General features: G+C 37.2%; 11 protein-coding genes and 1 non-coding gene across 12 annotated transcripts; 6 read left to right on the top strand and 6 right to left on the bottom strand.

Moving 5' to 3' along the window:
* Positions 1-885: 885 nt before the first annotated feature.
* On the bottom strand, positions 886-2,602 carry SOCG_01439 (uncharacterized protein). The gene is made up of 5 exons (XM_013164394.1): positions 2,265-2,602; positions 1,848-2,108; positions 1,555-1,802; positions 1,474-1,514; positions 886-1,425 (listed from the first exon to the last, which is right to left on the bottom strand). The coding sequence occupies exons 1-3, from the start codon at positions 2,371-2,373 to the stop codon at positions 1,669-1,671; spliced, it is 504 nt and encodes a 167-aa protein (XP_013019848.1). The 5' UTR covers positions 2,374-2,602; the 3' UTR covers positions 886-1,425; positions 1,474-1,514; positions 1,555-1,668.
* A 474-nt stretch (positions 2,603-3,076) lies between these two features.
* SOCG_01438 (uncharacterized protein) lies at positions 3,077-4,858 on the top strand. The gene is made up of 2 exons (XM_013164393.1): positions 3,077-3,869; positions 3,925-4,858. Exons 1-2 carry the CDS (start codon positions 3,350-3,352, stop codon positions 4,221-4,223), a joined length of 819 nt encoding a protein of 272 aa, XP_013019847.1. The 5' UTR covers positions 3,077-3,349; the 3' UTR covers positions 4,224-4,858.
* On the bottom strand, positions 4,700-4,814 carry SOCG_16407. Its single transcript, XR_001203031.1, has one exon. It is a non-coding gene; the product is annotated as a 5S ribosomal RNA (ribosomal RNA).
* Positions 4,859-5,859: 1,001 nt separating the features above from the next.
* SOCG_01437 (cytochrome C oxidase copper chaperone Cox17) lies at positions 5,860-6,194 on the top strand (the record flags this gene model as incomplete). The annotated part of the gene is made up of 3 exons (XM_013164392.1): positions 5,860-5,922; positions 5,993-6,096; positions 6,164-6,194. The coding sequence occupies 3 exons, from the start codon at positions 5,860-5,862 to the stop codon at positions 6,192-6,194; spliced, it is 198 nt and encodes a 65-aa protein (XP_013019846.1).
* A 577-nt stretch (positions 6,195-6,771) lies between these two features.
* Positions 6,772-7,269, top strand: SOCG_01436 (siva family protein; the record flags this gene model as incomplete). The annotated part of the gene is made up of 2 exons (XM_013164391.1): positions 6,772-7,106; positions 7,215-7,269. 2 exons carry the CDS (start codon positions 6,772-6,774, stop codon positions 7,267-7,269), a joined length of 390 nt encoding a protein of 129 aa, XP_013019845.1.
* SOCG_01435 (uncharacterized protein) lies at positions 7,266-8,171 on the bottom strand (the record flags this gene model as incomplete). Its single annotated transcript, XM_013164390.1, has 4 exons — positions 7,266-7,688; positions 7,894-7,935; positions 7,990-8,092; positions 8,143-8,171. 4 exons carry the CDS (start codon positions 8,169-8,171, stop codon positions 7,266-7,268), a joined length of 597 nt encoding a protein of 198 aa, XP_013019844.1.
* Positions 8,172-9,427: 1,256 nt separating this feature from the next.
* On the bottom strand, positions 9,428-10,765 carry SOCG_01434 (glutaredoxin Grx4). The gene has a single exon (XM_013164389.1). It carries the CDS (start codon positions 10,368-10,370, stop codon positions 9,636-9,638), a length of 735 nt encoding a protein of 244 aa, XP_013019843.1. The 5' UTR covers positions 10,371-10,765; the 3' UTR covers positions 9,428-9,635.
* Positions 10,766-10,934: 169 nt separating this feature from the next.
* SOCG_01433 (serine/threonine protein phosphatase) lies at positions 10,935-13,085 on the top strand. Its single transcript, XM_013164388.1, has 3 exons — positions 10,935-11,531; positions 11,647-12,101; positions 12,180-13,085. The coding sequence occupies exons 1-3, from the start codon at positions 11,462-11,464 to the stop codon at positions 12,699-12,701; spliced, it is 1,047 nt and encodes a 348-aa protein (XP_013019842.1). The 5' UTR covers positions 10,935-11,461; the 3' UTR covers positions 12,702-13,085.
* On the top strand, positions 13,035-17,742 carry SOCG_01432 (DEP domain-containing protein). Its single transcript, XM_013164387.1, has one exon. It carries the CDS (start codon positions 13,205-13,207, stop codon positions 17,624-17,626), a length of 4,422 nt encoding a protein of 1,473 aa, XP_013019841.1. The 5' UTR covers positions 13,035-13,204; the 3' UTR covers positions 17,627-17,742.
* Positions 17,651-21,015, bottom strand: SOCG_01431 (phosphatidylethanolamine N-methyltransferase Cho2). Its single transcript, XM_013164386.1, has one exon. The coding sequence runs from the start codon at positions 20,600-20,602 to the stop codon at positions 17,912-17,914; it is 2,691 nt and encodes an 896-aa protein (XP_013019840.1). The 5' UTR covers positions 20,603-21,015; the 3' UTR covers positions 17,651-17,911.
* A 989-nt stretch (positions 21,016-22,004) lies between these two features.
* SOCG_01430 (t-SNARE component Sec9) lies at positions 22,005-23,686 on the top strand. The gene has a single exon (XM_013164385.1). The coding sequence runs from the start codon at positions 22,349-22,351 to the stop codon at positions 23,486-23,488; it is 1,140 nt and encodes a 379-aa protein (XP_013019839.1). The 5' UTR covers positions 22,005-22,348; the 3' UTR covers positions 23,489-23,686.
* On the bottom strand, positions 23,609-26,422 carry SOCG_01429 (thiazole biosynthetic enzyme). The gene has a single exon (XM_013164384.1). The coding sequence runs from the start codon at positions 24,987-24,989 to the stop codon at positions 24,006-24,008; it is 984 nt and encodes a 327-aa protein (XP_013019838.1). The 5' UTR covers positions 24,990-26,422; the 3' UTR covers positions 23,609-24,005.
* Between the last annotated feature and the right edge of the window lie 26 nt (positions 26,423-26,448).

Here is a 26,448-nt window from a genome sequence, read left to right as displayed (position 1 = left end):
AAACGAGCCTTTATTACAAAAAGTAAACAAAAGGACCTTTTATAAAAAAAATACAGATTGTATACTTTAAATGATATATACAACAAATAGGAATTAAAAATAACTTTATTAAAAAATCCTTGAAGAAATCTGTCTATCTAGGGGCTTTAAACACAGTGAAAGTTGATGTAGATGAAAAGGAAATCTTTGGTATGCTGGGTCCGGTCTTCTGATTGTCCTTTAGCTTGGGCTATGCTTGTTTTTTTGCATATTATTCATTACACATCTTTTCCATTACTATACTCTTGATTGAGGTCCATTGCTTTAGCTTTTTCCATATGCAAAACATCACCTAACTCAAAGTACCATGGCGATCAAAAGGAAATCCAAATGCAACACAATGCATGCATACGTTATACTAAGAGGTATAAAAAAAACAAAAAGAACAAAGGAAAATCCTACAGCACCCCGAATCCCCATGCTGTCTCCAACCATAGTACGAAACTAACGAGGCCGTCAAACGTTTTCACCTGCTGCAGTGATCGGACGGGAACTGGTTTGGTGTTTTCGCCTAGGTGTAGCCGTAGACGACTCAATTTTTCTATCAATCTACTTCTATTATAAAGGACTCGTCCAGTATTTCATTACGTTTGATGTCGTTTAAAAGCATCTCTACTCGGCTCTAAATTTTGGTTGTTTTCCACGGCGGAATGGAGAATGCTTTCATATTATAAAAATAAGATTTGAATACAAACTGCCATTTTCTATTCTATTGATTCACATTGTTTGAAAAAGCATCAGAATGAGTGTTAAAATGAGCGTTTGGGTTTATGGGTTGAGAATGTAGTTTATACAAATTGGGTTCTACTTGCAATATTTCATCTTCCGTTGATTTAACTCTCTAAATGAATGTTTAATCAATGTATTAAGATATGTCTGATCTTTTGATCTTTTTGATCTGAAGATTCGTGCTTGCTATACTGAATGAAAATAATAACTATCGAAACTCACATTCATTCTTGCCAATTCTAAAACATAATCAATTACGCGACTCGATGTTGAACTAAACAATAGCTCATTGCCATGCAATATTCGTTGTCAAAATCATTAAAAAGGATGTTCTATTCCGATTGCGAAGAAAATGAACGGTGCATAAACAACAGTGCTGTGAACTAATTAGAAAAGTCGTAAAAGAGTGAATTACTAAAGCAATCAAAGTCTTCTGGACTCATCAGATTCAAGCTTTTGTGACAGCAAACACAGGGATCTTGGTGGACTGCAATTGACATCGATGATCCCAAGGAAGGGGCGAAGGCGAAGTACAAAAAATGAAAGCAAGTTCGGTGAAACTCACACTCACATTCAAACTTCAGAGCTTTGCTCAGCGAGAGGTTGAAGTTCGGTTTCTTCGTTACGAGGTTGACCATTCCTTCTAATTCTGTTGTTCTGAAAGGTTAACGAAGAATCCTAAAAAAAAATACTAAATGTACTTACTAGACGTGTAGTCACATGATCTTCAACAATGTCTGGGTTACCTGGACAAGTTAGAACAGTTCATAGAAAATAAAACCTTACGAACGAGAAGAACAAACAAGCATATGTTCAATACGGCCAGAACAACCAACACCATGGCTGAATGTATATATTCGAAGCCTCCTGCTAGTTTCAAAACATAACCCCCGACTCCATTCAACTTATCAGTATAATTAGGGCTTTACATACAGCTGGTGTGAATTTCTTTATTGCTCTTCCAGATTTCTTCAGAACCTTTTTGGTTGCTCTTCCAGCTTCCCTGTACCATCCTGGATACGTTACAAGAATCGCTAAAAATAGGTCAGTTATTCGAGAACAAAATATTTTTAACTTACTTAATAGGAAAATAAAAATAGATCCAATAGAAATGGCAGCAAGCCAATAAAAAGCTATTGAATACGGAGAAACCTTGTAACCAAAAATTATGACTAGACAAACAACATTATAAAAGAGTATAATAGTCGCTGTGCCTATGGAAAAGTTTTCCCACCACTTCTCATTTGTTAAAGGATCCGACCTGGTGTTATCAACAGATTCTTGGGCGGAATTCTGAGCGGATCCGTCAGCCATTTCTAAATCGATAAATTTGTTTGAAGCTAATGAATGTATTAGTAACTGAAGTTTTCGTTGTTTACCAGAGGATGGAGGCGTTCGTCCTGTTATTGACAATCGTCGACAAGTTTAAAATAGGATTCCTCAGTAATAACTCTCAATAACAAACACCATTACCTTTCTATTTCAATAAATCTTACCTGAATAAGGAGGAGGCGTACCATCTGAAGAATGGATGTCTGTCTTTTCATCAATGAGTGTTTTGAAAGACTCATCAGAATCTGAAACAGGAGTGTATTTATTCTTCATGGTTACAATGCCACATTAAATCACAAACTAACAACTGCAGTTGCAATCTAATCAAAATCAACTAGAATCGCCAACAAAAGTTCTTAAGAGTTGGTTCCAATTGTTGCAGTCTTCAAAAATAGGAATTGGAGCTTGTTCCAAAAAGCAACCAAATTTTACAGCACACTTTCTTTAAAACCAAAGATACGAGTTTCATAAAATCTTGGTAGTGGCTTTTCGCATGTTTCAATTCATAAAAGCTGCGACATTATGTCACCGACTGGTCACATCCTCGTTGCGATTTCTCGTAATAGTATAATCTAAAAGAGTCGCTGTTTATTACAAAAAGTAAACAAAGGAACAAATGAGCATTTGGCAAAACAACCATGCTGTTTGCTTTGAATGATGCTAACAAGGAATTGAAAATGCGTATTTTTGATTTAAAAGTTTAATGACTGCGGCTGAATGATTTCTAGGAGAAAGCTACAACACTCCCATTTTCGTAGTTTTATTTTCAAATCTGTAAATACATGGAAAGTTTGTAGATGCGACGTCGAACTATGGTAAACAAAATTTGTACGGACAAGTGCATTTTCTTTTCATCTTTATTAAATTTATGGTAGTTAAACGATAGAAACAAACAAAAGCGATTTCCAACTGTTCATTCATTCATAATATATATAATAGCGTGCGCTTACTAACTATCGATAAGTCTCTTTAACGAACTGCATCACTTAGATGTCGAATGGGTTGGATGACAGCTTCACCTCTGCAAAGCTCTAGTCTTTGCCATTGTGGGCTTATTTTCTGGGTTTCAAGACTCTTTTTGTCATTCCTACTTTAATGTATAAACCAAGTTGATATGGGATCTTTTTGTTTTCGAAACTATACGCTTTTTGGTCCTTTTATTTTGTAATCAATAATTTTCGCAGTAACTTAGTGATCAAGCAAAGGTAATTAAGAAACTCCTTTAGACATAGTTATTTTCAACAAAAAAATGGATGAAAAAGAAAGAGAAAGGCATCAAAAAACTGTCGAACCAGCAAAAGTTGCTTGTTTGAGCTCTTCTACAAATTCTGACAGCTACTTACCGAAATACAGCGAAATCCCGTATTCTCATGTTGACAATATGGAGAAAGGTTGTTTATGTTTACATTCCGATCCAGATCCAGTTCCACCATACTCAAGAAGAAGACATCAAAAAGCTTCTATTGGCATGGCGCAAGGAAATGGTCCCTCGAATTCTTTACGGGTCTGTAAGAAAATACTGTGGTTGATTTTCTTGCCGGCAAACATTGCGAGAATCCCAGAAGCACAACGCAGACAAGAGAATGAAGCTCTTCGGCTTGGTTGGTGCCTTATTGGTTCAATTATATTGAACTTTTTCTTTTCTTACAAATACCTTGTCCCCTTTATAAAGGAATCAATGAAAGAATATGTATTGTTATGGTTTCAAATTACTGTAGCAGCTGTTCTTGTCATCGTGGCTTTCTACATGTTCTTATTTGTTTGTTCATGTAAGTGAAGTGGTGGATTTGTAATTTTATATTTTTACTAATGGGATGCTTTTAGTGTCGGTGGATTTTATCGTTATACTGATTCCTCTAGTTCTTTCTGGAATTACTAGCCTTTTTTCTGGGATTATTAGTGCTGTTACAAGTGCTCTAGGTTTCAGAATGCCGTCGGAAAGAAACGAATTGACGGATGATAGTCGTATCCCACTAAACAGCATGCCGTCCGAGCCTGAATATCAACTTAATGGTTGTAGTGATAATACTTTGGAGCAACCGTCCTCTGAACATGCTGAACATTCTCCAGGGTTACGACGGGAACCGGGTCAGTCTAGGAATGTGGAAAACAGTGGGAGTTGATTGATACGTAAAGTAAAGTTATTTATTATAATGCCCGGTCTTTTCGATTGTTCTCCTTCATGCTTATGTTTGTGTTTATGTTTCGATTATTTCGTCCCTGCATATTTATTTTAAAAATGCATTTTGCATGACGAATTTCTGAATGGCGTCCGTTTTCTTGACTTACTTGATCTCTTCAACTTTGGATAAGTAAGGATGCTTATTACTGGATGATATAGTCATTGTATCTATATAGTTAGGTCCAATTCTTGTTTTTATTTATTCGTTAGGTGCTTTAATTTCTGATTCTTGCTATTCGTTTCATAAGTCTAGGAGGACCTTTAGTTCTAATCATTGCAGTCTCCAACATCAACTAGTATTATCAGCTTAATTAAAGGACCATGCCGATCAAAATGCCAGCCGTGTGCTTCAACAAAAAGAGCCACAAAAAGAAATAAGCACAAAGAGGGAAAAGAATTAAATACGAAGCGGTAAAAAGCCTACAGCATCCCGGATTCCCATGTTGTCTCCAACCATAGTACTAACGAGACCCTCAGACGCTTAACTGCAGTGATCGGACGGGAACTGGTGTTTTCGCCTAGGTGTGGCCGTAGACGCTGATGAAGTTTCCAAATGGTTACTATAGCATTTAAAGGCAATAAATAATCAATTTATCACTACAGTCCATACAAAAAGCAATAGGGATCCTCCATTGCAGTAATGTACAATACGGTTCATTCTCGTACTCTCGTACTTATCCCAGAGAGAGAGTAGTAAATACATAATCATCATTAAAACACCGGCATTATGAGCTCTTCCTATACCCTATATACAGAATTCATCCAAAACAGGCTTTTTTATCATTTATTGTCAACAACTGAAACCATCGTTTCTCCCTCTACCTTAGTGCTATGCAAAAAAATAAATATATACCATAACGGAAATCATGTATGCACACTACTATCAAGACTGTCTCCACGGATATAGGTAGACTGCTAGCGAAATGAGCATTAATTTAATCTTGAATCCCATAAAATGGCCTACAGATGATATTGTAGCACTTGCAAGCAATATAGTATGGGACTCGTGGTTGTGAAAAAGGTATCTCTGACCCTTTTATATATATTTAGACATTAACAAATTAATTCGTTTTATAGAGTTTTTCTTTATTTTTGTTAAGACAAGTCTCCTTATAGTGAGCTCCAGTTCGGTATAGATAATACTGTTATCGCTCAATTGGCGTATTTTATGGAGTGAGGTCCTCCGTGTCTGTGAGAAGACAATTGTTACCTACAAAATCAACAAAGAACAACAGAGTTTGGAAGGTAAAGAAACTGATATTGTTCTAAAGGAAGATGAAAACAAGAAAATAAAGACGTCTCATTTAACAATGAAACCTGTTCGTTGTAAGAAACTTTTGCTGCTCTATTTTTGCTTCCACTAAGAGGAACTAGGTAATTGAAGGATTTGATTTGTCATCCGTAACCGTTGTTTACCGAGTTTGCAACAATTTGAAAATTCAACCAAGTTTTGGAAACTTCAATCCTACCCATCTTTTATCACTTTACCAGTGAAGTATCCTTTGAATTCCATATTTGTCATCTTACGTGCCTCTTCTTTCTGAGAAAAAAGCCAAACAGATATTATTTTTTTGACCATGCCTGCTGCTGAAAACGTTGCCTCAAATTCTCCTGCTGCTCCTTCTGAGGAAAAGCCAAAGGTAAGAAGACTCGACGTTTACGTCTTGATTGTAATTTCTACATTCAGCTTGCTAATTGTTGTCTAACTAGCCTTGCTGTGCTTGTCCGGAAACCAAACAAGCCCGTGATCAGTGTATGTTGAATACAGAAAATGGTGCCATTGACTGTGCCCAATTAATTGAAGCCCATCGACAGTATGTAATGAGTAATGAGTGTTCAATCGCGCTTGGGTCCAATCATGATGCTAACACGAATTTACAGATGCATGGCTCAATATGGTTACAAGGTGTAAACGATTCATTGACAAAGAAGCTATTTCTCTCCATAATGGAGCATATTCTTTCAAGAAAAAAACAATCATTCATTTTAAAGAAATGTTTGATTCCTTCAGTTGACCAATGCTGAAAGCGATCATTATGCATGATCATCCAGTTTGGTCATACATGTCTTTTCTATCCTTTCTTTGTCATATGTCAAAGTTTCTCTCCAGTTTCTTCCTCTATCTCTCTCTCTCTCTCTCGCTCTCTCTCTCTCTCCGTTTTTCATCATGTCCATTTTACCTTATTTTGCGTCGAAAAACAATGCTGTATTTGAAAACTATTCATCAAAAATTATAAAATAGTTATTATAAAAACTATGATTATTCTCATCTCTCCTCTCAATTACATCTATTTCTTTCCATATTTCTATGTTATTCCTTTTCCTAGTATTTTTTTTTTCTGTAAACTATTTGTATTTTACAAAGCAGGTAACATGAGGTATGCTACCTGTTCATAACTGGAATATAGGCGACTTGGCATGTTGGACGAACAAAGAATCTTTTTTTTTTTCAACTGCCCTACCTCGTCTCCCACTTTGTATCGTAAACTATGGTTTTAAAACGGAACACTGTTGGAAATTTTTATAGACCAAACAGAAATAAACGGACAAAGCCCATGCTTTGCAGGGAAAGCGCGTCGCCCATATCTAATTCTGGACTTGTTTACAATCCTTGGAGCGTAGCTTCCACAACTGCTGCAATCAAAGATGCTGCCCTTGGGGATTCTCGCATGGTCAAACTTTGTCATGTTTGTTATAAAAAAACTACTTCAAGAACGCGCGTTGCTTTCTGTGAATATTGTAAAAAATCCACGTGTTGTATATGTCTTCGTGAATGTTTGAATTGCGAAAGTACTGTTTGTTCTCGCTGTTCAAAAGAAGAAAGGTATGAATTTTAATAATTGACTAATGTACTGCGTTGAATGTTATTCTCTAGAGTAGGAACCCGTCTTGGGTTAGATATCTTATGGATTGCTAACCGTATTACTTGTAGAACCTTTGATAGCGAAACGTATTGCTTGAGTTGTGTTCCCATCGTCTCTTCCTAAATCCGTGTTTGAAACTTTTGTCGAAACTCGTCTTCACTATAGACAATGCCAAAGATAGTACCGTTTTTTTTTTCGTTTACATTCGTATATTGTGAGAGATTCATTCGTTTTCCTATACAAGGATACGATGGCGGAGGGGAAAGCCATTCGCCTGTGTCGGTTTTCATATGTGAGCGATCAGAGCCAAAATGTTGGACAAACGTGTTCGCATCAATAACTCTATATTTTCTGTTCGTTTCGTAGCAGAGATTTCCATACACAAGCGGTTGCCCAGGAAGATGTTCCAAGTCTCGACGGAGCGCTTGTTCAAGATACTGTTCCAAAGAGCAGGGAATTGATAATCTAGTATCTGGGTCCCACACAAACCATCCTTCCTTGGGATTTTTGAGACTTCTTGTCAAAAGCACCACGTGATAATCCTAAAATTGGTCAACAGTTTTGTTTCATCTTGATGCATAATGAAAGTGTATAAAATAAATAGAGTCTTGCTTTCTTCGTTCTTTTCCTTTAAGCAAGCAAGACACATGACGATTCCTCTTCTTTTATATAAATGAGCTTTATGACCTTCTTGTTCAATGACTTGATGATTATAATTTATTTGTTTCTACAAAATCACGACCTTACCCAAATAACGAATGGTGACTTTGACTGCTCCCAGATTGGCATCTAATTCATCATTCAAATTAGACAGTCTCTTTCGTAAATGAAAAGATCGCTTACCGTTTTCGTTGGTGTTGATAAAAATACTACATATGCTTGAAGCTGAGGTGGCTTCTCTTTTACAACATGCTCTGCCAACTGATAGATATTTTCTTCGCAATAACTAGAAATAGAATGGGTTAGTTTTTCGGTTTGCTATTTATTTCTATTTACCATGATGTATATTGAATTTTAGATAACATGGTCTCTAGTCCAAAAAAAAATAGAGACCACAGTTAGAAATTGAAACTTTAGTAATTACTATAAAGAAAGAGAATAGAGATAGAATAGTCAAATTAGATAATAATGATGCGTACAAGTTCGATTCACTATATTCTATCCTGGATTTAATGTGTGAAACGATTAAGATATGTTTTCTTGGCACTTATATTCTATGCATTTATTGAATCCCTAATACTAATCTTAGATTCCTACTAAAAAAAAAAAGAAAAAAAAAAAAAAAAGACTAAAAGTTAATAATAAGACTAAAACTAAAAATTAAATAAAAAAATAAAAATAAAAAAAGAGTGTGTGTTCCTCTTGTCTCTTTAAATTTTTAGTATTTCTACAAACAGATTTACTAGGGTGTTCCTAGGCAGAATTGTACAGTAAATCAGACAATACAACTACAAAGACATCAGAAAACCTTCAACAATCATAGAAAGTTTGTCATAATTTTTCGAAACCCTTCTTCAATCATCTTCGTCGCATATTTATTTACTAGCGATAAGCAGCGTACTAGCAGCAAAAAATTCTACAGTCTTCCTTGGTATATGATTCGCCGACGAGGACTGCTTTCTTTCCATTTTTTGTTGAGCTGTGACTGCTTTTTTGGATTGCATTTACTATAAATATCAGACCTTTCGCTCCATTGTAAACCATCGACGATACTCCATAGGATCATTTCTATAGTATGCGTCCGGCTTGGGTTTCCTAACCTAGCCACAGAACTCAACACGGATGATGATCGGTAGCGCCATTGCCCGAAGAGTGAGATATTACTTTCTTACTGAATGGATGCTTTGTAGCTGGATCCTTTTTGGATCAAGTTGCATAATGGCATCTGTTCAAGGCGATGATCTCTTGCATGAATTGTTTCCTTTTTGGTCGATTCATGTAGGGTAGTTGGCGTTTTCTGACGTGTTTCTGAATTCTTTACAGTTGTTGTGTCAGAGATACAAGAAATGTAGAGGATTTGGGAAACTGTTCACTCTGAATTAGAACTCTTATTTTATATATTCGGTAAGAGGATTTGTTCGTATTGATTTCTCGGGAAAGTATTGTTGAAAGTGGGTCATACGGGTTATTTCATAAGTGCAGTGTTGTGTGTTTAAAGAGGATTATGTAGATGTGAATGAATAGGTAGAAGAATTGTGGGAGTGTACTACTCGATATTAATTCTAAACGGTAATTTGATATTAGGAGTTTCCTAAGAGTCTTTGTAGTGATTGTAATGTTTGTGAATTAGGTCGGTATAAATATTTGATATGGTGAATGTCTAGTATAATTGGTTAAAACAATGTCTTGAAGGAGTGTATGCTTTGATTATCTGCAATATGCTAAGCTAACGTGTTTGAAAAGAAAAATCTATAGACACATAAAATAATAAAACGCCAAAAAGAACAAAAGTAGTAAGGGTAATAGGAAGGTAAACAGAAAGGATTCTTTTAAGTGAGCATTTCTTGAAATTCACCGGTTTCCATCATTTCAGCTACAACGTCCAAACCACCAACAAATTCGCCTTTGATGTAAAGTTGAGGAAAGGTAGGCCAGTCAGAAAAGACCTTTAAGCTTTGACGAACGGCATCGTCAGCCAAAATGTTGAAGAACCCATATTGAACATTTCTTTCGCGGAGCATACCAACTAACTTACGGCTGAATCCACAAGCAGGTTCGGAAGGAGTTCCTTTCATGAAGAGCATAATATCGTGGGCGTTAGTGAGGGTGCGTAAACGATTATCAGTTTCGACATCCAAACCATTAGCAGCCTTTGCACCGGAAGGGACGGCGTTTGTTTGAACAGATCCAACGTTAACGTCTGGAGCACCGGTAGAGGGTGTAGTGGAAGACTGTTGGATGATGGGGCGGATATACTCGTCGATGGCGGATTTGAGTTTTTGAGGGTTGGCACCCGAAATACGAGCAAGAACTTTTTGGCCGTGGATTAAAACGAATAAGGGGACGGCGGTAACGTCAAAAGATTCGGCGATGTCAGAGAACTTCTCAGCTTCAATTTTCAGGAAGGTGGCCTCTGGGGTATCTTTGGCAAATTGATCGAAAACCTGATTCATTTGTTGGCAAGGAGCAGCCCAAGGAGCATAAAAGTTTAGCAAAATGGCTTGTTCATTGTCCTTTTGTAAAATTTCTTGAAACTGATCGATCGATGAAATTTCAACACTCATTTTTCAATAACGGCTTTTTTTAATTAAGATATGAGACGAATTCTAAAAGATTAAGCTTCCAAATACCTATTTAGTCTTTTTATTGAATTTTACTCCAATATCAATTCCTTTGTTGTTGGTGGTTGTTGGCTTTAGCCTTCACGTTTGGAGGGAATGTCTAGGATGTGGCCCTAAAAGGTGGATTGCGAGGAAAGAGGTAACGGAAGAGTAGTATACACATATATATAAAATAGACGACTATTATTCAACCTCTAACTTGGTATTCAAAGGAAATAAATACTTCGTATAAGCAATTCTTTTCGTGTGTATGATTTTTATCTGATGAAACGAATACCTTGGACTATATGAAAAGAAGCAGAGAATATTCAACAAGACAATAACAACCAAAAAATAAAAAAATAAGCTTGTATTCACTATATTATAAATATTTCTAATTTAAAAAGCAGCCACCGTTGTATTTTTCCAAATGTTTCCTAGAAAATAAGAGAATTCCAACAATATCAGATTGGTTTATTCTATAAACGCAAACATATCATAGTATATTAATCATTAAGGCAAGAAAAAGAAAGAATTGTTAAATAATTAGTATTTAATCTCATTTCTAAGTGTTAGAAAACACGAATTTGAAATCTTACAAGGAATACAAATGTAAATAAACAATTTTTTTTTTGTTTACTTATATCTAAAACTTTTCATATGGTATTCTTTGTACCCTAAATGAAGGTTAAAATTTATCTGATCGCTTCATTTGGAAGACCCTGTTTTCCCCATACTTTATGATTCCTAGTAAACTTCAACAAAATAGGAATTTTTAAAAGCGGCCAATTTGAGCGATTTCGTCGGATTACTTTTCAATCTTTAATAGCGTTTTTTAACTAGATATCTTTAATTTGCACTCCTTTGGCTGCTAGTTTGAAAAAACTATCGTTGTTGAAAGTATAGCCCTTTTTCTTTGTTATTGAAGTAGTTTTTTTATACCTACTCTGTATTATTTGAAGGTTTATAATTTATTATTTCATTTTTCATTCATTCGTTTCTTTCTTCCTTTTTATTATTTTTTAATTTAATCCCCTCTCGTTTTCTTCATAATAATGTCTAATGTTGACTTGGATTGGCAATTACAAGAGCTTGAAAATGGAAGAGTGATCCCTGAAGCCAATGGTACGTGTTTAATGAACTTTCTCATCTACTTGTGTTTGAATTTCTTTGTAGTGATTCCTCGACGTGGATGATTACATAGGTTTAATCGCTTCGGTTTACTAATATAAATGACTAGTGGTCGAGCTTTGCAAGCGTGTTCGTGATATATTGATAGAGGAATCAAATCTACAGCACATCAATTCTCCGGTTACTATATGTGGTGATATCCATGGTCAGCTTCACGATATGCTTGAACTTTTCCGCATAGGTGGTTCTTGCCCAGAAACAAAATACGTCTTTTTGGGAGATTTTGTCGATAGAGGGTTCTATTCTGTAGAAACCTTCCTTTTGCTATTAACATTGAAGTGCAAGTATCCAGATTCAATCACATTAATTCGTGGAAATCACGAATCCCGCCAAATCACTCAAGTATACGGGTTTTACGATGAATGTGTTAGAAAGTACAGTTCTGCTAATGTTTGGCGCTATTGCTGCGAAGTATTTGATTATCTTTCTTTAGGTGCTGTCATCGATGACAAAGTTCTGTGTGTGCATGGTGGACTTTCTCCGAGTATTACAAGCTTGGATCAGGTACGAAATCTTTTTATTTTTTTTACTTTCTTCTCCTTTTACAATTGCTTGTATTAACTTACCATTTTTTTATTTTAGATTCGACTCATTGACCGAAAGCAAGAAGTTCCCCATGAAGGAGCCATGTGCGATTTACTCTGGTCAGATCCAGAAGATATCAGTGGATGGGGTTTATCGCCTCGAGGAGCTGGATTTCTTTTTGGTTCTGATGTGGCAGAGGCTTTCAACCATGGCAATAACCTATCCTTTGTTGCCCGTGCCCACCAGTTGGTCATGGAAGGGTATAAAATTCACTTTTCCGAAAAGGACAAAGAAAATTCAAGAAAGTTTAGTGAACAGGACTTCAGTTCTGATTCTGATCCACAATCTCCCTATGATGATACCCCGGCACCTGGTGATACTGTTACAATAGCTCAAAAAGACATGGGTAGCGTAGTGACTGTTTGGAGTGCCCCCAATTACTGCTATCGCTGTGGAAATGTCGCTTCGATCTTGCAGCTTGGTGAAGATCAATCTCAAACATACAAAATTTTCGGAGCAGCTTCACAGGAAAGAAGTGGAATTCCTACCAAACAACCCATTGCCGATTATTTTTTATGAGTAATTATATCCGGAGTATTTATTTATGTTTGTGGTTATGATCAATGTTGTGTCGTCCTTTATAATAGTATGAACCTAGTGCTCTAATACCTTTCTTTACTTCCAGAGTATCTTGTTTTTAAATTTTCTTTTCCATAATAATAGTATTGTTGCAAAACTAAAAATCTTATATACTTGGGGTTCTCTCCAAATGTTACCAAATAACCATTTTTCGAGGTATACCTAACTATTTTTCTCCCTTCTGTTTTCAAAAATACAATAGTATACTACTAGCAACATCATTAAGCACTTTCTCTGCATAGTTTGCACCTTGCATTTTTAATAACCATAACCCATACATCTTCCATTGACCTTGGAAAACACCTTTACTTTCCCCAAACAGACATTCGTCTTAGTTTCCCGAGTTTTTTGGATTTTTGGAGCCTCATTATTTATTAACATACTTAACTTAATGGAATGAATAATAAACTTCATGACGCGTGAATTGACGAAGATCCTCTAAAATGTCATGCACTTTGAACTTATGGACCCATGACTCCGCATTGTCTTCTCATAGTGCTATTATAAACTATGATTTGGTACCTGGTGCTACGTTAGGAGACGTTTTCGAAGTAAAAGTTGCTCAATCAGACGAGTATGGCAGCGAGCAAGATGACTTGAGTCCGCCTTCGAGGACCAAAAGTAAACGTACACAAGAATCCATTTACCTTAAACCTTTCCCTCTTTCGGGAGAATTGAAGAAAAAGCATCCAAACCTACAACTTTCTGTTAAGCATGAACTCAGTACACTTTTAGGGAGTCATAGTCGAGAGCCTGTATCTGTAAAGCCGTGTACTGACAAAACAATGATTGAGGCAGATCATGTCGTAATATTTTTTCGTGATCAATTCATCTCTAGAAGTGATATGTGGCGTCTGTCGAGAACTCTTTGTGATACTTGTGTTTATCAAAAACAGCGGGTTTATTTTTTAGGAAATGTTCAGGGTGAAATAGGATCTATTTGGAAAAATGGAAAAAAATGCAAGTCTGCTTACTTTACAGAAAATACAAGACCCATATTTCGATCTGAAAGTGCGAAATTTCTTATATTTATCCAAATGAGCGAAGAAATGTGGCATTTTGAAGAAGATGGTGAATTGAATTACAATAAAGCTATAGACGGATTTTTACCAGATTTATTCTCTCTATGGAGAGATTTGGGCGCTCATCATTTGATATCTATTATTTTATTTACTCGTGTTGAATACGGAAACCATGGTTCAATGTGTGTCTGGCGCCCGGATAGTACTGGTCTAAACCAAAGGATAAAACAGTTGTCTCACAGCTCTCCAAATGATATAGAAGAAGGTGGCCCATACAAAGATTTCTTCAAAGTTGTTGTCGATAACGTTTCTAGTCGAGATTGGCAGCCCACTCTTGCCAATCTTAAAGTCGAGCTTGCAAAATTCAAAGAAAATGTGTTAGTTCAAAAAATTATAAACGAGTTTGGTAATGAGGTTGATTATGTTTGTGGCAGAATGACTGCTTCTCAAGAAGGCAACTTCCTAGAAGTCATAAACATGGCAGTTTATCAATTTCAGTCTGACTATATTGATCGAGATTTATCGAGAACTGGTACTAGTATTATTGTTGTAACACCCGGAAGCGGTCTATATGAAGTTGACGAGAAGATGTTGCATTTGACGTCAAAAAGCCTTTTGAATACAGTTGTCGGCATGGATATTGTCTCTTTAGGTAAAGTTCCTCTATTTCAGACGCCAGTACTTCGTTATAAAAACCCTAGTAAGAGTACCAAAAAATCTCAACTCCTATTACCAAAAATTTCCGATTCATTTCCAGGTTCCACCGGTGGTGGCATTCCAGAGTCGTTTACTTCTTCTGTTTCAAATTATTCAGTTGGTTCCTTTCTGAAGAATATTCGAACAAGTAGTGATTGGTTGTATACATTTCCTATAGGCTGCAATATCAGCTTCTATAGTACTACCGAAATGCGTTCCTTGCGTTCACCATGGGAAAACCTAATGCGTGAGCATCGGTTTGAACCCACCGCTAAGATGCATGAATTGCAAATGATGGGTGTCCTTGAGGCCGAGAGTGCCAAAATTTCAATTCCTCTACTTCAGTCGGATCCTTCCCTAGGGGGCGGTGATGCATTTGAAGAAGAAGCACAAGAGGAATATGACGCTAAACAATTTGTTAGCAATCATCTCCAAAAACCGCTAGAAACGTCTCGTCAACCTCTTCATCGTACTACAACCCTTAGTCCTGAAAAAGAGCCCATTCAAAACATCAAATTTCCTAATTCGTCCTTTACTGCAAACCGGGATCATCTGCGAAATTCAAGTGAAAAAGACATCGATTTTAAAAGTCGCCAAGATGATGCATTACGCCCAAACACTCTTTCAAGTTTAAGCGAGAAACTGAGGGAACCATCAAAGAAAAATCTCAGTATACCTTCATTTCGTACCCCGTCGAAAATTAAAACATCAGGGGCTAGATCAAGCTCCTTGAACCTGAAAGGTTTCCTTGTGCAACCTGCGACTGCAACTACTTCAATAAATCCCTTGGGAATTAAAGAAGCTATTTCAAAACCATTTCCTGTTGAACTCCCTTCTACGGGATCTTCTACGAGAGCCAACCATAATATGGCCGAATCTATTACCAGACTGTCAAATCATCTTAGACCTAATAACCTAGAGCCAGTTAACTTATCACCGACAAAAGGTATAACATCAGAAAAGCCATCCCGAACCCCGTGGAAGATTATAGATAATCCGTTTAAGCTAAAGCAAACTACAGCCGACAACGATCCTGTTTCTCTGAGATGGGAACACTTGTACATGAATCAACAAGACGTTAGAAGATTCAATTGGCTTTCAATGTGTACGCCTGGGGCACTTCCGCTTACTTTTAGTTATTTTCCTTCACTGGAGGAGCTAAACGATAATTTTGAAGAATATACCTATACAGTAGGGATTGATCCAGAAATAACTGAAATGAACCAGCAGGATCTTCTTACTGAAATGATTTGTCAACGATTATCTCGAGGATATCAAATTGTTGTTAATCCTATAACATCCATTTATTTAAATGAGCCTTCGAGTTCGGCCATAAAAGAATTCTCCAGTAACTTCAATACATTTGTGTCGGCTCCTAACGAAGTCGGAAATAACACCGTTTATCTTGCCTTAGGGGACAGTCAATTTCATTGTCTTTCTTGTGATTCTGTTGGGTATAATATTGAAGTTAAGAGATATGTAAAAAAGGTTTCAGGGCACGGCAAGATGAAGTATGATTACTACATTTGGTCCAAGAATACGCACGATTATGTTCCTTCTAGTATAACGTTTAACGCTAACGATACTGCAAATTACAATTGGAATTATGTCGATCAGCTTATTAGCGGGTTTGAAACTTACTTACCAGATTCAGTTAAATATTGGAGAGCAAGGTTTGTATTAATACCTACCGGAAACTTTTCTCCAAACCTTATACAAAAGTTTCAAGCATCGGAGCAAGATAGTTATACAGAAGAAGAATTGAGAGTCGAAGGCGTATGCAAATTATGTGAAATTTTACGCCGAGGTGAATTCGATCCTATGAATGAAAATTCGCAGAAGACACCGCAGGTAACTTCTGCGAATTCTCTGGGAATTAAATTTACCACATTGTCTTTAAGGGACTATATTAACTCTGAATTGGAAGCTATCACCAATGACTCTAACCGTAATGGAAAATCTCTATTAATGCCAAACAAACATTTGACCACTGATATAGACAACTACACGCTAGCGAAGGAAATGCAGGGAATAAATGGTTTGAAGATAGATGATATAACGTGGCACTACCGTGTTTACGAAAATTGTTTTCTCGGGAGTGAATTTGTCTCATGGATAGTGAATACGTTCATAGAGATAAACAATAGAGAAGAAGCCTTAGTTTTTGGCAATAAACTACTAAAAAATGGTCTAATTGAGCATATCAGGAAAAAACATCCATTACTTGACGGACACTACGTATACAGATTATCTTCCGAGTTTAATACAAAGCCAATGTCGACCCGTCCTTACAGGAGTTGGTTTAATCGCAAGAAAGAAAATCAGTCCAAAGATTCGAATAATCAAAATCCTCTTAAAGAAGGTCCTTTAAGAATTGAACTTTCAAGGCAGATTCTATTTGACGCAGACCCTGAACGGAGACTTGGACGTTCAGAGATGGTAACTTTACATTATGATCTGCTTCATAACCCCAATACCTGTTTCCATCTTCGAATTGAATGGCTTTTGGCTACTGCAAGTGTTATAGAAAACATGCTTCAATCGTGGTCCAGGATCCTTGAGCGTTATGGCTTGGCTTTAGTTGAAGCACCAATCCATGAAGTTTCAGCCGTTGCAGAACTCAATCCTTTCAATCAGGTTTCTGTAATTAAACTTGGGGTTGAACCACCATCGCTTCCAGATTACGTATCTTATTCTGCCGACTATAACCATCCAAAAAAGTGGTGGTGCAGCCAGATATTAAAGTATTTTGATTTCATCCTTGACAGTGAGGAGAGCAATGTTTTTCCACAGATGGTAACCGCGGTATATTCATGGGGAAAACCAAGCTTTCGGTACGTGCAATACATTCACAAGACGGGAAGTGTACTAGTACAAATTGACGATAATCTTCAGTTTTTGTGGCTTCCTAACTTACTCCATAATTCTAAGGCTGGTAAAACAAGCTTTAACAAAAGTAACAAAGGTCAGAATGTGTCCTTGAAAAAAACAGCTGAGGAACTTAAGCACTCTTTTAAGGATTTCTGCAACAACTGCGAAGAGCTGAACAGGTTTTATTATACCGTTGCAAATTCCAAGGAAGATCGTCGAAGCATCACTTCTGTTTCAAGTATACTTTCTGGCGACGAAAATGACTCTAATATATAACATTAAAGTTGGTTTATTTTGTTTGCATGAATTCCTGAAGTTTAAAATAATGAACTTATTTATTGAATGACAATTTATCATGCTACTTAAATTGGGATAATGGTTAATAGGTAATAAACAACTATCAAATCTTTAAATGTCGACAAAAGCTTTATGGGTTTTATTAAGTATCATTATTTATAATCTAGTAAGCCATAAGCATGTTAAAATGAATATAAAGAGGCTCTATAACTTCAAAATCATGTACTGTAAGATATGTTGAATAAAATACAGTTTAGCAAACGTCTAAACGTCCTTCTTACTTTCTTCGGAGTAAGTAAGAGGCTGGAGAATCTTCAAAGCACTCACAAGTCTGCTTGCTAGAACCTTCGTTGAACCATCAACTTGAATTACATGATAACCGAGTTCAATACCAAAAGTATATTGAATAGCTTTGGAAAAAGTCTTTGCTTTGCTATCGGATAGATCTTGTAATGATTTGGAATGGTCTTCGGGAACGCAAAGCTTCAGTAAGTTGTCTAAAGTATCCTTAACTTCGGAGGTATCCTTGGAATCGTTAGGTATAGCATATATCTGAAATGGTTCGCTTTTAGCCATCACCAAATGCTTGTTACTATGATGATAACGAAATTCGTAGGTCCCAGGCTCCCAAAACAACAACTCCCTTGAAAACACTATTTCTCCAGAATCCTTAGTTTCCGAAACCTGTGTTATGCTAGATGTGTGTGAATTGTATCCTTTATGATCAACAGCAGACCAGCGTCCTTCGCTCGGCACCTGTGTATGGATATCACTAATGTTATCTGATACTCGATAAAGTCCAATCCAGTCATTATATTCATGATCTGAAGGAGCCGCCCACTTCACGCGTATGGGATATCCAAGTGGGACTTTAGAATCTTCAATATCTAAGTTCAGAGAATAAGCAGTTGATCCATGTCTATCGAATTGTGGAGCAAACAATTTCAATATGGCAAGCTGAGCGCTTCTACGGAGACTCGATTCCGTACCCTTCAATAGCACTTGTACTTTAGGCGGAGCAGTACTTACAAACTCTTGCAAGGCCTCTGCTGTTTGATCGAGAACTCTATCGACGGTATTACCCAAAGCTTTGACATGATTCTCGATGGATTTCGGAAGTTTATTGCTGTGTTCTTGGGTAGCTTGCTTAATTAATTTCGATATTCCTGCTTCCTTCCGTAAAGCATTGCCGTATACTTTTCGCATATGAGGTTGTTCAACAAGACGAATGATAGCTAAGTTTGATAGCTGTGCTAAGGTAGCTAATAAGAAAATCCAAGCTGAGTTACTGATAAGAGCAAGACCCCAATAAGCAGAGCATCCAAGGAAACGCTCAGGATTATTAACGTATCGATAAATACCCTGATAGACAAGCTTGGGTGAGCGACTAGGTAAAAAGAAGTCTCCATAAAACCAACCATACTGACCCAAATCCTCGTAAATAGAAACGGAAGTATATATGTGTAAAACTATTAAAGCGAATCCTAAAGTATGACGAAGGGTAACGAGTCCGTAAGTCCAGTTGTCAGGAAGATGATATAATTTCCAAGCCGCCATACAAAAAGAAATATAAGACATGTTTAAGGTGATGTTGTAAAATCCTTTCCATTGAGACCACGCTTGCACAACGGATTCACCGTTGCGGATGAAGTGACGAGACCAAGCTTTATCTCTTGATTGGTAGAATAATATACACCCATGGAAAGCGCTGTGCAAGAAGCGCCATACAAAAGCTTGAAAAAGGGCCCAGAATTGGTTATAGTAAGAATTAGATGAGAGTAAACTTGAGAGAATACTATAAGCCGCAATAATAACTAGTGCAACGTCTGAGATCCTAGCTGAATTGAAATTAATAAGTCCGACAAGGTCGCGAGCTGGAGGAAGTTCAAATTCAGCATCTTCATCTCGTGGCATAATACGGGAATGAGCAGATTCACTGCCATACGTCTTTTCAATATGGGGATTTTCGACTACAACAAGAAAAACAAATTGGGCGGCATGAGCAACCATGCTTGCTAATAAAACACCGTAGCTTCCAGAAATTAAACTCATACCATAGTATCCAGCATAACCGATAGAGTACATAGGATGAGGGGCCAATTCAAAAACACCATTAAAAACCAAGGAACTACTGAGTAAAAAGAAAAAGTCACCCCAATACCATGCGTAGTCACGAACAACACGATGAGCATCGAGCTTTACCCAATAATTAAAAATAATTAAGGCAATGCCTCCGAAAAAACGTAACATGTGAAGAAGAAAATTCATATTCGGCCAACAAGTCCAAGCCAAAGCCATCAATACATATGAGCAAAAATCGCACATAAGGATAAGATCTACGAAATGTCGAAAAACGAGCCAACTGTTAAATTCAACTGGAGATTTTTCAAAATTATATGAGGAATCCATTTTTGAAACAAGTTGATGTTTAGTCATCTCATAAAGCTTTGGATTCTTTTCTTTATCAAAAAAGCCAAGCTTTACAACCCATTCAACAATTTTACGATCATTGGATTGAGAATGAAGGAGGAATCCAATACCGAAATCGTAACTCATGCGCCAAAAAAAGAAGCAAGCCATTAATAAAAAGCGGCGAGTATTTCCGCGTGTGAAAATGTACAAGACAACCTGTAAAAGGATACTTCCGATTACGACCCAGTCCCAAGGCGTCTTGGGGACACGGGGATCGATGGTTTCAAGGATACTACGACGATTTTCTTGCTCGTGAGGAAGTCGAAAGGTTTGACCTGACGGAGTTAATCCATAACGCTCAAAACCAGAAGTGGGATTCTCTTCGACATTTGTATTTTCTTCGCTAGAAATAAAAGACGGTTGATCAGTTCCATTTTGTTTCTTAGGGGAAGAAGCGGACGAAACTGGTAAAGAGGAACCAAAGCCTAAAAAGGAGTTATCGAAGCTGAGAGATCCTTCGTCCACTGTCTTTTCCTTAACCATATTTATATGCTATTTATATGCAAATGTGTATATTATGTACTGGGGTACTTGAATTGTTCGATTGTAACGAAAATGAACACTGACGCGATATCTAAGAACTACAGTTTTCTGCTACTTTTTAAAGTATTCCAACAAAAAAAAGACGCAATTATGAGAAAACACGAAGAATTCTTCTAGCTCCGAATAGACTTGCTATGGAATGAGGGTCGTCCTTCGAAGACAGAGAAGTACCTAAATATGGTATATTTTGTTTTTAAAAGAAAAACAAAAATATCAGGTCTTCTATACTTGAAATCCCTGCTAAGAATTCCTTTTTCCCTTTGGTGAAAGACGTGGAGAAGGGTGGTTAACTTGTCGCGTTGAACAAAGACATGTATAAAAAGATAATGGTCACTTCACAGTGTAGTACTTTCAGGTTACATAAATCACTCTAACTATGAAACGATAAGTTCTTTAATTATTTTATTTTATGCTTCTCGGTGTGAACGCTAAAAAAAAAGAATAAACGCTGCTTCAGTATGTGATGTATCAATTTACACAAGATACACCATAACCAAGACAAGTTTTTGAAGACTCGAATAAACCACTTACTCATGGAAGCCCGAAAGACTTTTTCTTTTTCTTTTTCAACCTACGATTCATCCACGAAAAAACGCTTCTTTTTGTTTAATTATCATACAGTAATATAATATATCGTGTTGTAGAGGTTTTTGAAATATGTTAGTACGATTTTATGTCTGGTCCAGTACTACATTATAAATGAAGTGAGAGATCTACTTTTCCAAAAATATACAGATTCACAGCTATAACGCTTCAAACCATTCAAACATTCTCCGTATAGGTTTCTAAAGTACAATCATACTTGGAATAAGCTCCATTAATTTTCTTAAACATTTCTCCATATATATTCACGCGTAAATGACTACATCTAACTAGCAACAAAAAGAACATCGGTTTTATAAAAGGCATCAGAAAGATAACGCATAATTTTTAGTCAACAGAGTTTTTCAGACAAACCATGAAAAAAAGTGTTACTCATCACTTGCCTTTGGTAGAAGTTAAAAGACCCGTGAGGGTTTATATAGTAAACCAAGGAAATCAGCTTTATACATAAATTAGATTTTCAAAAAGCTAGAACTTTGCTTTTGAATTATCCTTAAGTGTCTATGTATTTTATTTCGATGTAAATGTTAATTTACCAAAGTTACCTTAGTCTGCAAACTTCGAAGACCTACAGAAAAGTGACATTTATTGAGTACGATTGATTTGATTTTATTGTTTTTCATTAAAGACAACATCTCCTTTTAAACATGAGCTTTTAAATTTACAAGTATGGAACACGGAATATAATATACCTTGTTTACATATGTCCGCGCTAAATCTCACTGTTTGGGCTCTTTGAGATGCGCATGCCACCAAGAGAATGTATGGAATGGAACCTTGCCTAAAACACACATCTGAAAATTCGCGGTTTAAGAAACGGGGTCTTCGATTTTACTTAGAAGTGCCAATTGAATGCAATATTGCTTTCTTTGATTAGAAGGCGTAGGACACGCGTCAATTTACAAAGCGTACAGTTGATGGGAAACACTTTGATCAAGCGGAACTTCAAACTTGCGTAAACGTGTGGTTAAGCATATTGTTTTATAAAAAGTCATCATTTTTAAATAATTGACGAAAATATAAGTGGTTTTACCTACTTGTCGTACTTAACTTTCTGTCTACCTTATATTTAACAAATTCGCCATGGGTCTTTTTAAAAAGAAAAAGGGCGTCAATCCCGATATGTACAAGGCTCCAGAGGAGGGAAGTTCAGCCGCCAGTACTGCAACTCCTGCTCCGTCTTATACTTCCAATGGGTATTCAGGTAATTCATACCCTGACGCGTACAGTATAGACGGCGGATATGAATCTAGCATGCCAAAGGGTGGGTATAATATGCAGTCGATTCGCAATGATCCATATGCTCGAAAAGACATGCCTCCAATGCGATCCGGAGCTGCGGTAGCTCCTTCCACTCCGTTCGGACATGAACGGCCAAGTTATCAGAGAGCACCAGCAAGCCAAACAACATTGGACTTGAAAAAGCAAGAATTATTTCAAGGTGCACGTCGCATACAAGAGAATTCCGAAAACTACTTGAATGATGGTGGAGAAGAAGCTGGCATGGCAGATTCGTATAGTGCAACTGCAGAGGAAGACGAGGACGTTGAGGCTATTAAGCAAAAAATCCAATTTGTCAAGCAAGACAGTTTATCGAGCACGAGAAATGCCTTGCAAATGGCTAACAATGCCGAACAAGTAGGGATGTCCACTCTTCAAAACCTGGGACAACAAACAGAAAAGGTTGCAAGTGCCGAGAAAGAACTGGATGTTGCCAAGATACATGCTAAGCGAGCAGAAGAGCAGGCTAGAGAACTCAAAACTTTGAACAGGAGCATGTTTGCTATTCACATCGGGAAACCATGGGGTAAAGGGAAGCGTGTAGCTGCTGAGGAGGCACGGCTTACTGCAAAGCGTGAGGCTGAACGTCAAGATGAAATTTTAAATAGACAGTTTGCTTTTCAGTCTCAACGCCGTATCGGTGAAACTATGAAGAAAAATCAAAAAGAATCAGTCAAGCCTAATGACAAGAAAGGAGTATCCATTCTCGAACGTTCGCGTTATCAGTTCGAGCCAGATGCAGAAGATGACATGAACGAAAAAGAAATCGATAAGAACTTAGACCAGCTTGATGGTGTTGTTGGTCGTTTGAAGGGTTTGGCATATGCTACTGGACAAGAAGTTGAATCCCAAAACGCTCGACTCGGCAAAATTCACGATAAAAGTGATCGCTTGGATACCGATGTCTATCTCAATGTCGAACGTCTTCGTAATATCCATTAATGTCCGAAGTCATCTTTTCCATAATTAAATTATTGATTACATCCGATAGGAATTAGTCCTTTTTATTACAGTTATATTTTTTATGAACGAAGCATTGGCTTTTAGAAATTTCATTATATACATTTGTAGAAGTCTACATCAAATGACAAAAATCGAACTAGCCTTGTAGTTGATTAAATACTATTAAAAGGATTTTATGAAAATTTATGTTGTAGTGTTATGCATTTGAATTATCGTAATTATATAGCTACATTAAAGATCTAGCAAAATTGGACTCTTGTTCATCAAAAGCATCTATGCTGCTGACGATCACAGAACCTCTCAAGACCACGGAATAATCCGAATAGAACTATAGCGAATTTGTCATTTAAGTTTAGCGATTATCTGGCTTTCTATGCTGCATGTTATAACGCACATAAAAAGCATTTATTCAGTTAGAAATATTCAGAAAAATTTCTAGCAAAAATTCTCTGTACGGGTTCATCGTAATTTTGATATTTAGAAGCAAAAGGAAAATTTAAATGCATTTTTCGTTGGCGGTCTTGCGTTCTTCAAAGACTTTGAGAGCTTCTTGAGCGGCTTTAATACCGCTGAACATCATACCTCCAAAGGTAGGCCCCATCCGGTTGGCGCCGTCGAGTTCAGAAAGTTCCATTCCCGATACAACCAAGCCGGGATATATTTCACGACTACCCTTTACAATAAGGTTTTCAGAACGGTTCATGTCAAGAGGACGCATGTCACCAAGATGAGGGATAAGGCCAGCTTGATGAGCACGTTTAACGCAGAAGGCACCAAAGGGGCCATCGTGGCCAGTTGCAGATAGGACTAAATGAGCATTGATGGTGTTGGGATCCATACAGGATTGAAGGCCGTGATTCAAAGAAACAAGGGTCCAGTTGGTGACAACACCGGCGATACGTTGATTACCATCTTCGTCAGCCTTAACGATTAAGTCTTCAACAGCGGTAGCGTTGAAGAGCTTGATGTTGGGAAGAGAAAGAGCACGGGCCATGACCGTACTGGTGAAGAGAGCAGCATGTTTGACGACAACGTATTCACCTTCATCCTCATAAGGAACACCTATTTCTCTCAAAAAGGCGTCAGCAGGTTTACGGACGACCATGGCCGAAAAGAGTTGACCACCCAACCAGGCACCACCGCCGGGAGCCACAGAAGCCTCGATGATTGCAATCTTCAGGTCAGGACGGCGCGTACCAAGATAGTAAGCAGCGGTGAGGCCGGCAGATCCTGCACCGACAATAACGATGTCAGACTCTGCGTACTTGTCCAAGTCAGCGAAGTAGCGGCGTGTCATGGCTCGAGAAACAGTGCTTTCACGAATTGGAGAAAATGTAAATTCATTGTCCAATTGATAGTTTGGGAAAGATTTTGTTAGAGCATTCTGTTCAGTCTTTACAAGGGCGTCCTCCTTGTCAACCTTGAGTGGATCAGCGTTGAAGAGATTTTGGAATTGAGCAACAGCAGTAGCAGGGGCCATAGTGAGATTCTTATTAACGATGGATTGTTAAAATGATAGTAAAACAGGACGTTGCATCCATCATTTATACCTGAATTCGACCTCACTTTGACTTGAGTATTTAGTCTACTTGCGATCATGGACGCGGTTTCGGATATCCGAAGTATCAAACATTTGAAACACATATCCGATTACGGATGCAATCTTGCAAAAATGATTTCTTTTTGTCTTGTATGATACTTGAGCAGGAAACATACTGAGAAAAAGCTTTAATTGCTGTCATTGTTCGCTCTTTGACATACCTGAAAACGTCAGTAGTGAAACATTGTTTACGTTGAAATGATTCCTTGGTAGTCTACTATTTGAAATGCATTGCAATCCGGATGCAAATGAGTGAAACAGTTGTTGGTGGCTTGCTGATATTTGAACCGTCTATGAATTGCTAAAGGGAAGAGTACAGGATTTTATCATTTTCATTTAATTTACCTGTGAAATTCAATGGAAATATAGGATGCCGTCATAGGTCATGTCTGGAATAGAGTCAATTGCAGTTGATAATGCCTTATGGTTTGAATTATGGATGCTTTAAACGGTTCCATTCGTTTACTCATCCGTATCATTCTATTCTTCTTTCTTTTTTTTCTTCCTTTTGCGTCCGAATCACTCCGTAAACAAACGAAATATTTCGTTTCATCGCATAAATCTTTTAAAACGAGTTGCGATACGTTTAGTTCGTAAATAAACAAGTATGAACCCAATATTTGGATAAAACGATTTCATCACAGATTAGCCAAACGGACTAGCTCGAAAAGAGGTTGATCTGCCGTGCAAATGTTCCATTCTTTGAAATATGCAATCTAGCTTTTGAGGAAACGTGGTTTAAGGAACTTTTTTCCAACTCAGGAAACCTTCGTATCCCTCAAAATAAAATCTGCAAGGATATACTTCTTCTTCTTTTTGCGTTTACAAGTTCCTTATTCTCTAGACATTTTCTAATTGCTCTATACCACGTTGTTCACCAAGAAGAGACGTCCTTAAGGAGTAGACATAGGTCACTTAAAAACCTGGTTTCTGTCGCTTCCTTAAAGAAAGAGAAGAAAAATTTTTATATTGCTTCTTCTAGCATGATTTCATTTCTCGTAAACGATTTCCTTTTTTTGTATTTTCAAAAAAAATCCAGATAATTTTCCGCAGTACGTTGCAGTGCAAAAGTAAACAATACCCAACTTTCTGTGAAGATGATACATTCTTACATTCATTCAAAGGATTTTCATATTCACAGGAACCATTCAAATAGAGAAACAGTCAGTGAATAAAAACACTCGATACCCCAACCTGATTTCCCTTTTGTTTATACTTGCAAGCACTGAGTCCGTTGACTTCACCGGACTATTTCGCTTCAGCAGAATCCTTGGCATTGTCTGATTTTTGTAAGGGATTTGGATCAAAACAGCTGTTTTTGTGTTTTTTTTTTCTTATT

Source organism: Schizosaccharomyces octosporus (genome assembly GCF_000150505.1).
Source record: "Schizosaccharomyces octosporus yFS286 unplaced genomic scaffold supercont6.3, whole genome shotgun sequence".
Classification (NCBI taxonomy): Eukaryota; Fungi; Ascomycota; class Schizosaccharomycetes; order Schizosaccharomycetales; family Schizosaccharomycetaceae; genus Schizosaccharomyces; species Schizosaccharomyces octosporus.
The sequence above is the reverse complement of the archived record's forward strand: the minus strand, read 5'-3'. Positions and strand labels throughout refer to the sequence as shown.

What these genes read in the sequence shown, in the direction of transcription:
- SOCG_01439 (XM_013164394.1), bottom strand. Translation starts at nt 2,373, where the DNA reads ATGAAGAATAAATACACTCCTGTTTCAGATTCTGATGAGTCTTTCAAA. An exon ending in TACGCCTCCTCCTTATTCAG is followed by an intron (nt 2,109 to 2,264) that starts GTAAGATTTATT and finishes TACATTCATTAG; the next exon opens with CTTCAAACAAATTTATCGAT. An exon ending in TATTTTTATTTTCCTATTAA is followed by an intron (nt 1,803 to 1,847) that starts GTAAGTTAAAAA and finishes ACCTATTTTTAG; the next exon opens with CGATTCTTGTAACGTATCCA.
- SOCG_01438 (XM_013164393.1), top strand. Translation starts at nt 3,350, where the DNA reads ATGGATGAAAAAGAAAGAGAAAGGCATCAAAAAACTGTCGAACCAGCA. An exon ending in GTTCTTATTTGTTTGTTCAT is followed by an intron (nt 3,870 to 3,924) that starts GTAAGTGAAGTG and finishes GGATGCTTTTAG; the next exon opens with TGTCGGTGGATTTTATCGTT.
- SOCG_01434 (XM_013164389.1), bottom strand. Translation starts at nt 10,370, where the DNA reads ATGAGTGTTGAAATTTCATCGATCGATCAGTTTCAAGAAATTTTACAA.
- SOCG_01433 (XM_013164388.1), top strand. Translation starts at nt 11,462, where the DNA reads ATGTCTAATGTTGACTTGGATTGGCAATTACAAGAGCTTGAAAATGGA. An exon ending in AGTGATCCCTGAAGCCAATG is followed by an intron (nt 11,532 to 11,646) that starts GTACGTGTTTAA and finishes ATAAATGACTAG; the next exon opens with TGGTCGAGCTTTGCAAGCGT. An exon ending in GTATTACAAGCTTGGATCAG is followed by an intron (nt 12,102 to 12,179) that starts GTACGAAATCTT and finishes TTTTTATTTTAG; the next exon opens with ATTCGACTCATTGACCGAAA.
- SOCG_01432 (XM_013164387.1), top strand. Translation starts at nt 13,205, where the DNA reads ATGTCATGCACTTTGAACTTATGGACCCATGACTCCGCATTGTCTTCT.
- SOCG_01431 (XM_013164386.1), bottom strand. Translation starts at nt 20,602, where the DNA reads ATGGTTAAGGAAAAGACAGTGGACGAAGGATCTCTCAGCTTCGATAAC.
- SOCG_01430 (XM_013164385.1), top strand. Translation starts at nt 22,349, where the DNA reads ATGGGTCTTTTTAAAAAGAAAAAGGGCGTCAATCCCGATATGTACAAG.
- SOCG_01429 (XM_013164384.1), bottom strand. Translation starts at nt 24,989, where the DNA reads ATGGCCCCTGCTACTGCTGTTGCTCAATTCCAAAATCTCTTCAACGCT.